The 13,413-nt window shown below is 33.5% G+C and overlaps 1 protein-coding gene across 1 annotated transcript in view; it reads left to right on the forward strand.

Moving 5' to 3' along the window:
* Nucleotides 1–13,413, forward strand: part of LOC132749996 (muscle calcium channel subunit alpha-1-like) — a 122,525-nt gene that overhangs the window by 55,751 nt on the left and 53,361 nt on the right. The window contains 10 exon segments of the mRNA XM_060739949.1: nucleotides 1,730–1,845; nucleotides 5,169–5,222; nucleotides 6,331–6,421; nucleotides 7,183–7,343; nucleotides 7,865–8,090; nucleotides 8,802–9,006; nucleotides 10,035–10,155; nucleotides 10,742–10,896; nucleotides 11,584–11,687; nucleotides 13,123–13,229. Of these exon segments, the coding sequence (XP_060595932.1) occupies nucleotides 1,730–1,845; nucleotides 5,169–5,222; nucleotides 6,331–6,421; nucleotides 7,183–7,343; nucleotides 7,865–8,090; nucleotides 8,802–9,006; nucleotides 10,035–10,155; nucleotides 10,742–10,896; nucleotides 11,584–11,687; nucleotides 13,123–13,229 (1,340 nt within the window).

Consider the following 13,413-nt stretch of genomic DNA (forward strand, 5'->3'; position numbering starts at 1 on the left):
TTGACAGAATTATGGCCCTTTGTAAAAGGTCACTGTCTAAGGCCCATAATTTAACATAGATTTTGACAGAATTATAGCCCTTTTTGTACTTAGAAAATGCTTCATTATCCAGGCACTTGTTTTACTGTCAAGCACTGAGAATAGTCAAGCATGCCTTCTTACGGACAGTTCTTGTTTAGTATTCAGTTTTTGGTTTCTTTACAGGAAATGAGAACGAAATTCCAATAAAAATGAATCTGTTTCACAGGTTTTCAGTTTTTGATAATTATCACCTAGTAAGTTAGTTAACAGTTTTTCATAAACAGCAGAAAAAAACACATAAAAAAGACAACAGAGCCACGGTCTTCATGTAGCTAGAAATATCGTCAGTACATTTCTGATAAAATTTGTTTGTTTTTTTTTTTTCTCAAGAATTCTATCAAGTCTGTGATATATTTAATAAAATTGTGTTCGTTAAAACCTTGATAGAACATTGTGATGTAAAGGTGATATGTGATACGAGAGATCCTTGTGAACCATTCATAACTCCCAAGACAGGATACAAAATGTTCTATCTCACAAATGAAAATGAGTTGTATCAATGATAGCAAGGGGGAGAAAATGTCATATATCCTTTTTTAGGATTGTTCACCTAAGAATCTACAATAAGATTATAGCTTACATAATGGGCCAAGCTCTCTAACAGATTAAACACTTATCCCTGTAACTTATTACATAATGGAAATTGATGTATTTTGCTTTGAATTCAGAACTATGGTTAACTTTAGGGAATTTTAGTATAGATATACTGGAATTTAGCAGACAATGTTACACAACCGGATATCATTATAGAAATAATCGAATTGATTAAAGGGACTCAAGCGAAGGATTTTTGATGGGATTGAAAATATTTTTCTGAGATTTATGTACCAATAGTGTTGTAAGATAGATAACTTGTGTGTAATGTTTTCAGTGCAATCTGTCACTCCGTTTTTCCAGAATAATCATTTTTATGTAAAAAATAGCCTTAACATTAAACAATTTAAGTGCTGCAAAGGTCAAGGTCTCAAAGTTTTGAAATATTGAATGAAAAAATAGGTCATACATACAAGCAGTATGTCTCTATAGTGATATACAAAAAGTGGGTTGCACAGGCATGTTAATATACCTTGTTTTAGCTTTAAGTAAACTTCAACTTTTTTTTCTATCTCTCTCACATGAAACAGTGAGCGAAACATGTTATATGTATCAAGAACTAGGCCATCAACTGAAGATGTATAAGATAAAAAACACCAAAAGACGCAGTAAAGAATACTTTAGTGGCTCCTAAATTTTGGCTGTACGAATTATTGACTCAAATTTAATTGTAAAGCAATTCTTGTCAATAGAGAAGGCTTGTAAAACTAATTATTTGAAATGTTATTTTCCTGGAGACAGTCTATAGGCTTTGAATTTCTAGATGTAAACCCCTGATTGTATACTGCTTTACTTGTATTAAAGGACGATAGATTTGATTACAATACAGAAGCAAATAAAACAGTTTGATAGCCATGCTGCTGGTTTGTGTTAGACGATATGTAATTGAGCTTAAGTATTACTACAAGGCTATAAAATGGTCAGCTTACAAATGACCTTGACCTTTTAGAAAGCTTTTGCTCTTCAGAGCTAGAAAAATTCTGAAAGTGCATTTAAGTCATGGTGATGATCTGATATAATATGAAATAAAATGTTGTTTTTTTTTTGCTTGCAGTGAATTTTCTAAAGAAAGGGAAAAAGCCAAAGCTCGCGGAGACTTTCAAAAGTTACGAGAAAAGCAGCAACTTGAGGAAGATATACGAGGGTATCTAGACTGGATCACACAAGCAGGTAAAATAGCAATGCATTTTAAAAAACAAAGCTCTATAACCATCTTATCATATCTACATCACATTATGTATATATGTGTTTTACTCTGACCGGAACTTATTTTTAGAAGAAGATTTCTTATAAGTGTAATGTTAGTGTTATGTGTGGTTTGGTTTTGCCAAAATTGTCACCTTGAACAGGTAAGTATTCTTTTAGCTTTGTTAACACCATCCAAAATGAGGCAAAATTCCTCCTTGACAAATGATCACAGACATAGATTTAGAAATATGCGGAAAAAGCATAGTGGAGAAATTGGTTATTTCTGGTTAGTTATCTAGGAAAGTGAAATAGGTAGACTAACCAACGACATATGACCAAAAAAGTATTGAGATTGGCTTAAAAACCTTACAATTAATTATTCTTTTAGTAGTAGATAATATTTTATAAAATGGGAAAAACATTTGAAATTTTATGAATCTAAACAATCCTAAATTTATTATTTGGTCAAATTTATTCAAAGGTTGTTGCTACGGAGAGGTTTATCTCCTTTGTACAAATGTATTACAAGAGCAGAGCTATTTGTCATGACCTCACTCAAAAGCCCCAGTGTTTGTTAACCTTTCGGTTTATGGTCTATTACTTTAATACTAACAAAGCTATTGCATTGAAATTTAGTATGTTAATGCACCTTGATGAGTTTTACCTATCACACCTATTTTTAGTTCAAAAGGTCAAAGATCAAGGTTACTGGTACTTACAAAATACTGGTAATAACAAAACATTAAATTGGTCATGAAATCGGAGTGCAAATGAGAAAAGTAGAGCAATCTACTTCTCAAATAGCTCTTGTTTATTTGAAAAAATGATGAATGTTAAATAACATAGCAACTACATATTTAGAATAAACAAGATATCACTTATTTGCAATTTTACGCTTCGGCTTGCCATAAAGATGCATATGTACACTTTTTATCTATTTATTATTCATTCCTAATAGGCACAAGGCTAGCATACCTTTATGCCTCCATGTTTCCATTGTCAAAGTCGAGGATTCCCGCTCGATTTCTCTTTTAAACGAGATAGATTAAAAACCAATTTCATTCCACCAAGAGGGGAGCTCTATTTAACTGAAATTTAGAATCAATAATGTTCGTTATGTGGGAAGCTTTGATTGCAGAATTTCTAGCAGGAAAACAACTGGTAGATATGAAAGAAGGTTACTGTCTGACGGTGAATCTCTAGCCATGCTCGTAATCACCAGGGATGTCATGCGTCTTTTGAAGCTTTTTTATGGTCGTAATTTGCTTTTAACAGATGCATTTTGTTTAGATATCGGATATTTTCTTGCTGATTTCAATGTGTATCTATACTACATGTATATATGAAGCTTGTCTGATATCTGTTTGTTATTCAGTCTTTTTTCAACTCTGATTTTGTTTTATGCACTTGTAGTATTGTATCTGAGGTGTGTTACATTAAAGGGGTATAGCCAACAGTATTGTGTCTAATTGGCTTGAGTGTTCCAGTTTGCATATTTTTCAGACTGTGTTATTTATTTGGCCATTGTTGTTGTACTGTAATTTTTAATTTTCAACAGCAAATGTCTTTAAATTTGGAAACTTAATTTTGTTAACCATTAGAAATTTGCTAAAATTTGATAAACCTAATACATGTAATATATTAACTTTTTTTTTTTTTTTTTAGATAAAAACACACATAATATAAATGGTATTTTTCCTAAAAAGCCATATTTGAATACAAAAATAATAATAATAGATATAATTAAAAAAAAATTAAAGAAATAAAGCTGGTTGGGGGGAAATTTTATATAAAATTTGAAATATTCAGCAGTTGAGTTCTGTCATTTGGGAAAAAGATCTGTGTTCTTGCCCTATTTTACACTTAAAATCCTTGTTTACATAAATAGGACTATTATTCAAATATATCGGAGCTAAATATATCAGGCTTTCTGATTAAAAAAAAACAACAACAATCAAAACAATCATCAATATCAAGACAATTATGGTATGATCACTTAAAAGATGTTTCTTATATGTTTGACCTTTGGAAAGTCCGTTTGATTTACTAAAATAAGAATTGGCCAATTTTTGCATAACCTGTACCCTACTGGTGCCGATAGTGCTCACCCTTCGCCACTAGTATAGAGCCAGGCCAGCCTATACTACTGTGCTGTCTGACCAGGCTTAATACTGTTTATATTTTGATATATTGAAATCCCTTTAAACTCTCTTCGTGAGTCTGATCAGAATTCATACTCTGTTGCTATATTTTCACGACTGTTAAATAAGGTTGGTAAGTGAAAGGACAATTAGACAGGGTTTTAATTGTGATCGAAGAAGATTTACAGAACTAAAAGAAATGGTATTGTAATTGAACCAAAGTATTCATAAGTTAATCTATTCATGCTTTACATCTCCACTTTAATTTTGATTAAAGTCAGAAACAATGCATTAAATTTGTAAAAAAATTAGGTCAAATTTGTCAAGAAAGTAGGCTAGGTCAGAGACAATGTGTTAAGTTGTCACAAAAGAAGGTCTCCTGTCTTTCTTATATTGAATAACTTAATACTTTTCCATTCTCAGGTTATTTTGGCTTTTTTGGTCTTTAAGCTTATTGCCGAGGTATAAAATTGAAAAACCTGAATATGTTGAGAATGAAATTGAGTTTGTACCTAAAAAAGCTTCTGAGATTGAAGATATATGTATGTTTTTTTCTTTTCACAGACAGGTGTATTTATAATGAAGATCATTTAAAATATATATGTAATTAAAGCATTAATGATTTTAACATGTATGTGTTGTGTGTAGTGATTTATTTGTGTGTAGTGTATATATTCATTTTGTGTGTAGTGTATATGTTGTGTGTAGTGTATATGTTGTGTGTAGTGTAGGGGACATGTTGTGTGTAGTGTATATGTTGTGTGTAGTGTATATGTTGTGTGTAGTGTAGGGGACATGTTGTGTGTAGTGTATATGTTGTGTGTAGTGTATATGTTGTGTGTAGTGTAGGGGACATGTTGTGTGTAGTGTATATGTTGTGTGTAGTTTATACATGTATTTTGTGTGAAATGTTTATGTTGTGTATAGTGTATATGTTGTGTGTAGTGTTTATGTTGTGTGTAGTGTTTATGTTGTGTGTAGTGTAAATGTTGTGTGAAATGTATATGTTGTGTATAGTGTATATGTTGTGTGCAGTGTATATGTTATGTGTAGTATAGGGTACATGTTATGTGTAGTGTATATGTTGTGTGTAGTGTATATGTTATGTGTGGTGTATATTTTGTGTAGTTATTTAATACTAGCGTGTAATTGTTTATCTTGCAGAGGTTATGGACCCTGATAATGAAGAAGGCGAGGAAACAGAAAAAGGTCGACACAGTAAGTTAACGATATTCTTCAACTCTGTGACGGTTGACTTCAATAGACATAACATGAGCTAAATGTTGCAGTGATAAATATATTTTATGCAACATCAATATAAAAATGCATTCCCTCGTGGGCTCGTGGGAATGCAACTTTACACAATCAGCTCGTTCCAATATAACCTATCAGGATAGCTAGCTCATGTAATATTCCCTATATAGTTATATAAATGTAGAGCATGGTAATTTGATGAGTATATTTGTAACAGTGTCTACGCAGAGATACATTATGCAACCTGATACTTCCTTCTAAGATTATTGAAAAGGTTTGATATTTCTAGCTTAATGTTCATTTTGTGATATACATGTATGTAGATACATTTTTGTATAGGATCTTTCATAAGTTGTCTTTTCATATAAACTGTGACAGAGTTGAAGTGTTTTAAATTGAATCTGTGACTCTCTTGTTTATGTAACATCACAGGGGCCGGTTCTATATAAAATATAGGGTTTGGGGTGGGTTTGAGCAGGCTTATTTTGAATTTGAGGGGGACATTTTTAAGTTTTATCATATAAAATAAAACTCTTTTCTCAGTTTTGAGGCTGCCCATAATGCATTTAAGACAGTCAATTTGGTTTCCAGCCACGTCTTACGATAACACTGAAAATGATAATGGATTTAAGATTCATATAACCATTACCTCTCTTATTATCATAAATGGACTTGCCCATCCTTCAGTTTGGGCAGAACCATTGATTATCTCTAGCGAAAATTTTAGAGTACATTCTGACTGAATAGCGAACAGTGCGAGCCATGGAAAGACAGCATGAATGTGCCAGCTGATCTTGGTTTTCACTAGTTGCATGACACTTTAATAGCAGACAGCAGGTCAAGAGTTAATCACTATGGTATTATAAAGCCAAATAATGCAAAAAAAGGAACAAAGCATCATGTGATGCACTACTTAAAAAAAGAAGCCAAAGATTGATTTTACATAGGGTCAATCAGAGGTTAAGATGTTTTATATTAAATGTGTATATGATATAAAGAAAATAATGTTATGCTAGTATTACATTGATGTTGTGTGATAAAGATATATAATATTAATTTGATTTATTTTCAGCAAAAGTAACTAGTGAAACAGACTCTTCAGATAAAACTGAAGATGGCATTGATGTGGACGAGGTACAACAAACTTGGTGGCATAGAAAAAGGTAACAAAATATCCACTATTACAACTTATTGTTGGTTGCAGGAAAGATTTCGAAAGAGTTTCTATAGGCTTATAGCTTTCAACAGAATCAAAACTTAAGATAAATTATGTATAAACTAAAATAAAAATTCTACTTAAGCTGTCTGGCATGTGACATTGATACCTTTCATATGGTGAAAGTGTTAATCTATCTAGCTGATAATAAATGGTTTTACTTCAACTTCAAACCGCTTTGGGTTTGAATCCCGACAGAGACTTTGGATTATTTCATGTGACGAAACTGTCCATCAAGCTTACATTGGTGGTTCTACTCAAACTTTCTTAGGTGTCTGTTTGTACCTGAACTAATGCATACACAGAGGTGCACTAGAGGTCTTCATCCATCAGTAAAGCTGTAAAGTTGCCATAATGACCTGTGTTGGTACAACATAAAACCCAACAAATTTAAAAAAAAAAAGAAAAAGAAAAAGGAAATTGGCTGAAAAGTGTATTTTACATCAAATTTAACAACAACAATAAAAAAAACAGATGTTCACATTACATCTTTGAATATTTGTTACAAATTTTATAATGCAGGAATATTCAGTTATGTATTATAGTTTGGAAAATTCCATTTTTGTGTATGGAGGAAAAAGCAAAAAAGAAATGAGTGTAAATAATATGTTTACGATTTCAAATTTATATGTCCAAGTAAAAAAGTGGTCTCCGTTTCCTAACAAAACAAAGGATGTTTGTTATATACGTATGTCATTCATTTTTCAGTCGTAGATTACGGAAATTAAATCGTCGATGTCGCAGAGCGTGTAGAAGATTTGTTAAAAGCACGCCATTTTATTGGACTGTTATTGTGATGGTGTTTCTGAATACTTGTGTCTTAACCTCAGAGCATTATGAACAACCGGATTGGTTGGACGAATTTCAAGGTATGCTAAATATTAGCGGCATTGACAAAGCAACGTAACATGCTTTTGCGACAGATGATCAGCTGTCTGATAGGATCCATGTGTTCGAATCATTTCTTACTTGTATTATAGTATTGTAAGCGAACAATGATCCTGATAGATGGCTGGTCTGGATCATTGTTGCAAACGCACTATGTTGGTTTTGTTGTGGCGCGGCTCATATATTTATTTTCTGTATTTTGTATTACATATACATGTAGAGTCATTAACCGTAACCATGCTATATTGCTGAATTAGTATAATGGATTTGTCCAGCTTTGAATTAAGAACTGTTCATTCGTTATTGTGAGGGGTTTTAATATTGCTAGTATTGAGCTTATTGAAATCCCTATATTGTATTCTTATCATACCTAATGATATGATAATTCTTTTCCACTTTGTTAATTTTCTTAATTTCTACCAAAATGTAGTGAATACAATGTAACAAATAAGCTTGCATAATAAGTATATAAAATATTTTTCTGTCATTTTTTTTATTTCAGAATGGGCCAACATATTTTTTGTGATTTTATTCACGTTGGAGATGTTGTTAAAGATGTACAGTCTAGGATTTCAAGGCTATTTTGTGTCCTTGTTTAATCGCTTTGACAGTTTTGTTGTGCTATGCAGTATTATAGAAGTGATATTAATACGGACAGATTTAATGCCACCTTTAGGTGTTAGCGTTCTAAGGTGTGCTCGCTTGTTACGTGTTTTTAAAGCTACACGGTAAGTTCTTTTCCCATCTGTGTACACATAATAATAAATTTGGTAGTGGTTATGTTCTTTCCTATCTATGTACATTTGTATGCACAATAAATAAATTTGATTGTGGTACCACGGTAAAAAAAAAAGATGAAAACAAATGTTACAGCAGACGTGTTATTCATGTGGTCTTTTTGCATGATTAATGGAAAATTTCAGTAGAAGACTTTAGCCGTCATTTAAATGTATCTTTACATATGTCAAAAAAATTTGTTCCATTTTGTGATATTTTTCTTTATCTAGAGAAATACATTTGTAATGCTTTTCTTTGAGTCATACTACTTTTCTTGGTGAGTAATGTATGAGTATGGAAACATAATGCTTTTTTGTAGAGAAATTAATATAATTTAAAAAGTGATTAGAAAGACCTTGAATTGAAATTTATTTTAATTAAATGATTATATATGTCATACTTTTTTTTGGTTTGTTCAAATTTAATTTTTGTCACAGAAATGGCAACTGAAATCATCAACATCTTCAGTAATCACCTCACTCTTCATAGAGCATAATCACGATGAAATGTGTGAAATTCTTAAATTTTCACGCTCAAATTAAAAAAATCAAGCAAACCTTCAGAACTCACACACACCAAAGACAATATGTGCGTGATAAAGTAATAAAATGTACAAGATTGAAATAAAAACAATTGACCAATGATATTCTTTTTTTCTACAGGTATTGGTCATCTCTGCGAAACCTTGTGGCGTCGTTACTCAACAGTATGCGTTCTATTGCCAGTTTGTTGTTACTCCTCTTCTTGTTTATTGTGATCTTTGCCTTGCTTGGTATGCAGTTGTTTGGCGGGAAATTTAATTTTCCAGACGGCAAACCTCGTAGCAACTTCGATACCTTTTACCAGTCACTGCTCACTGTCTTCCAGGTACAATAAACTATATGTTGCAACTTGAGTGTGAACATATTTATTTTCACTCATTTGTGATGAAAACATTAAACTTATTTGTTACATCGTTGAAATACCTATCATGTAAGGATGCTTTCCAGCTAAGTTACTGAAAGTCAGTGGTTCTACTCAGGTGCCAGCTTATGCATGAAATAATGCACGAAGGGGCACCAGCGAAAGATCTTCCTTCATCAGTAAAGCTGGAAAGTCACTGATGGCTTGTACAGTGTTGATGTGACTTTAAAATATACAAATAAGAAGACCTATTTGTAAATATCATATATTGTCCAAAAAAAACGAAAACTGACATATTTTTGCCAGAATGTCACATCTATGAATTGAGATTGTGCTATTGATTGTGAAAATTAAGCTGTGAAATTATATTAATCTATGATATAATTAAATAAAATTTATTATTTTTAGTTTATCTAGACTGTATATGATTAAGTTAGATAATAGACTGCAGATACTGGAATGAAAATGGGATGACTAGACTATGAAATTCAATTTGAAAAAATTTCTGAAAATTTTCAGCATCTAACATGATTATAAGAATCAAGAGTATAACCATATGGTTATGTAGCACAGTTTTGAATTACAGGGCACAAGACTCAAAATTTGAATGTGTAAGCCAGTCCAGGCATTTGTAATGAAATATTTACCTATCCAGAATTTCAACCTTTTAGGTTATTGTGCACTAAATTCTTCATTGTATTAATAAAAATATTTAGTTTAGTTCGGTCAGTATGTAATATAGTAATATAAGCAAATCTTTCAATCTGGACAAAACCATACAATGTTTTTAGGGAAAATTTTTTGAAAATACAAAATGTAAATACTGACTGAACAGCAAACAGTGCAGACCATGATCAGATGGAATGAATATGTCAGATGATTTTTTTGTTTGAAAAGATCGCAATGGTAGAACCAGTTACAGCCAGCATGCTAAGGGTTTTATATATACATGTAGTAATTCAATAGTATTATTGATGATTTTGTTGTTTTAGATTCTGACTGGTGAAGACTGGAATGCTGCAATGTATGATGGTATAAGAGCGTTTGGCGGAGTTTCTGATATGGGCGCAGTAGTCTGGGTGTATTTTGTTGTCCTTTTTATCTGTGGTAACTGTATCCTTTTTTAGAACTACTTGCGTTACTATTATTTGTATTTAGAAAATTCAATATAAAAAATCAGAAGGTGCAATACTGAGTTAAGAAAGTAACAAAAAACAATGCATAACACCTTTTGCATTTTAAAAAGGTTCAGAAATAACTGACATCATGAATTAGGTGCAGGTTGATTTATTATATCTTGAAATTTGTGACTCCCTATAAATAGAGCATCATTTTGTACATGGTATGACCTATTGAGAAGAGTTAAATCCCTAAAGCTCAATCATTTTCCATATATGAAAAAAAACAAAAAAAACAACTGATACATCAATCTCATACTGATACCGTGTTACACGAACAGTCTAGCTTTGCATCCTTGTGATACCAACAGTTTGTGGCTGAGACCTTGTAGCACAAACATTTTTACCATGACTCCGTATTAAATTAACAACCTCTCTTTTTCTCATTATACAAAAAAAAAATTTAACCCTGAGGTTATTTCACACAAACAATCTTATGCTAAGGCTGTGTGATACAAGCTTTTTAGTGGTGATCTAAATACATTCTTACCCAATGATTACAATCCTTGACAAGAACAAAGATATTCTCCTGAATGTGTTCTTGGCTATTGCCGTGGACAATCTGGCAGATGCTCAAAGTTTAACCGAGATTGAGGCAGAAAAGGCGGAGGAAAGGGAGAGAACTAGGTCTATACGACGCTCCAAAAGTAAATCACCGGAAAAAGGAGAAGAACAGGTGAAGTCTGGGGGCTTTTTTATGAATTTTTACAATTTTAAAGACATCAAGAGATAAAATGGTTATTAGAATTGAAATACAGAACTTTTGTTGGTATGATAATACATTGTTGTGAATTCAAACACAATGTTACAACCACAGAGGGGGCCTCCGTGGCCGAGTGGTTAAGATCGTTGATTTCAAATCACTTGCCCCTCACCCCTGTGGGTTCGAATCCCGCCAGGAACTTTGAATTCTTTGATGTGAGGAAGCTATCCAGGTAGGTGGTTCAACTCAGTACATGCCTGAAATAATGCACAGAAGGGCACCTCCTCCAGTAAAGCTGGAACGTCGCCATATGACCTTTACTGTGTTGGTGTGACGTAAAACCCAATTGAATTTAATTAAACAACCACAGAGTGGCACAGTGTAAAGCAATTTACTTCTTGACATGAGCATTTACCAAAGTAAGTCTTGATAATAGATTTAACCTCTTTATAGCAACCCCTCTAAACAACAACCATAAGTTTGGTCTCCCCAAGGGTGTTGCTCTTTAGAGGTTTTACTGTATCAGTTAAGTGCATATTGAAGCTGTTAAGATGTACAAAAGTGGGAATGTCGCCGTATACTGTGTTGATGTGCTCTCATTAATAAGGACGAGAAGGTGAAAGGAAAGTTTTATTATGAGGGGGACAATGTATTTTCTAGGGAGAGGAGGACGAGGGCGTGGGTATGAACGGAGATGATAAAGGAGATGATGCTGAATACAGCGCGCAGCTGAGTCGTCATCCTAGTGACAGATCATCAAGAAGGTAAAAGATTTAACATAATATACTACTAGTAATGAAGAATTTTGTCCCGTTATATGGCCCAATATCAGTGGTTGTAATGTTTTATAATTTGAGCCTCTACGAAAGAATTATGTCTATATATCATTTATATATTGCCAACAGATATTCAGTTTTGGGACTTATTTGACTGAACAGATGTGCAGTATTGGGTCTTATTTGACCTGACAGATGTGTAGTATTGGTTCTTTTTGGCCGAACAGATGTGCTGTATTGGATCATATTTGATCCGACAGATGTGCAGTATTAGGTCTTATTTGGCCGAACAAATGTGCAGTATTATGACGTATTTGGCTGGACAGCTAAGCAGTTTTGGGGCTTATTTGACTGAACATTTGTGCAGTATTGGGTCTTATTATACCCCCGCACAACAAAGTTGTAAGGGGGGTATACTGGAATCAGCTTGTCCGTCCGGCCGGCTGTCCGTCCGGCCGTCTGTCCGTCGGTTTTTTCTTGTCCGCCCAATAACTTAAGATTCCTTTGACCCTAAGTCTTCATATTTGGCATGGAGGTTAGTCATGATTAGTAGATGACCCCTATTGATTTTGAGGTCACTAGGTCAAAGGTCAAGGTCACAGGGGCCTTGACTTCAAAAAGCTTGTCCGCCCAATAACTTAAGATTCCTTTGACCCTTAGTCTTCATATTTGGCATGGAGGTTAGTCATGATTAGTAGATGACCCCTATTGATTTTGAGGTCACTAGGTCAAAGGTCAAGGTCACAGGGGCCTTGACTTCAAAAAGCTTGTCCGCCCAATAACTTAAGATTCCTTTGACCCTTAGTCTTCATATTTGGCATGGAGGTTAGTCATGATTAGTAGATGACCCCTATTGATTTTGAGGTCACCAGGTCAAAGGTCAAGGTCACAGGGGCCTTGACTTCAAAAAGCTTGTCCGCCCAATAACTTTAGATTCCTTTGACCCACAGTCTTCATATTTGGTATGGATGTTGATCATGACTATAAGGTGACCCCTATTGATTTTGAGGTCACTGGGTCAAAGGTCAAGGTCACAGGGACCTTGACAAAAAAAAGCTTTTCTTCTCAATTGCTAAAGAATGTCCTGTCCGCAATGTATTGATTTTGACATTTTCACATTTGAAGCATGTAGAATACATAACTTAGCAATGCACTGGCTTAGTAACCTCAGATTTGGCAGGGAGGTTGTCCTTGAGCTCTAAATGGCCACTGTTGATTCTGACAAAGTGGTATGCGGGGGTATTCACGCCATGATAGTGGCAGTTCTAGTTTGTGCAGATAGATGTGGAGTATTGGGTCTTATTTGTCTGGACAGATGTGAAGACTAGCATTAGTTGAAACTGATGGCTTAAGGTAGATAATTATTAGAGCCAAAATTTAAAGAGTTACATAATGATGCCGTGACATATGATTTATTTTTCAGTCACCATGAGCCGATCGCAGAACATCATGTACGTATAAATTCCAGATATGATGATGATGACGATGATGAAGGCATGTACAGACATAGTCAGCATATACCCATTGAAGGTCTGTTCTATACAGTAATATATCTTGTATACCATACCAAATACTGTGTATTTAGAGGCTTTGTTTCAGATCCTGATAAAATTACTGTACTACTGAAGTGGCTTATGCTTTGTTGGACTGGTTTTGGTAAAAAGAAAAAAAAAAATACAGAACTACATGAGACAATTTTTGGTCTGTCAGGATA

The sequence above is a fragment of the Ruditapes philippinarum genome, unplaced genomic scaffold (assembly GCF_026571515.1).
Source record: "Ruditapes philippinarum isolate M1 unplaced genomic scaffold, ASM2657151v2 ctg531_1_1_1_1, whole genome shotgun sequence".
NCBI classification, from domain to species: domain Eukaryota; kingdom Metazoa; phylum Mollusca; class Bivalvia; order Venerida; family Veneridae; genus Ruditapes; species Ruditapes philippinarum.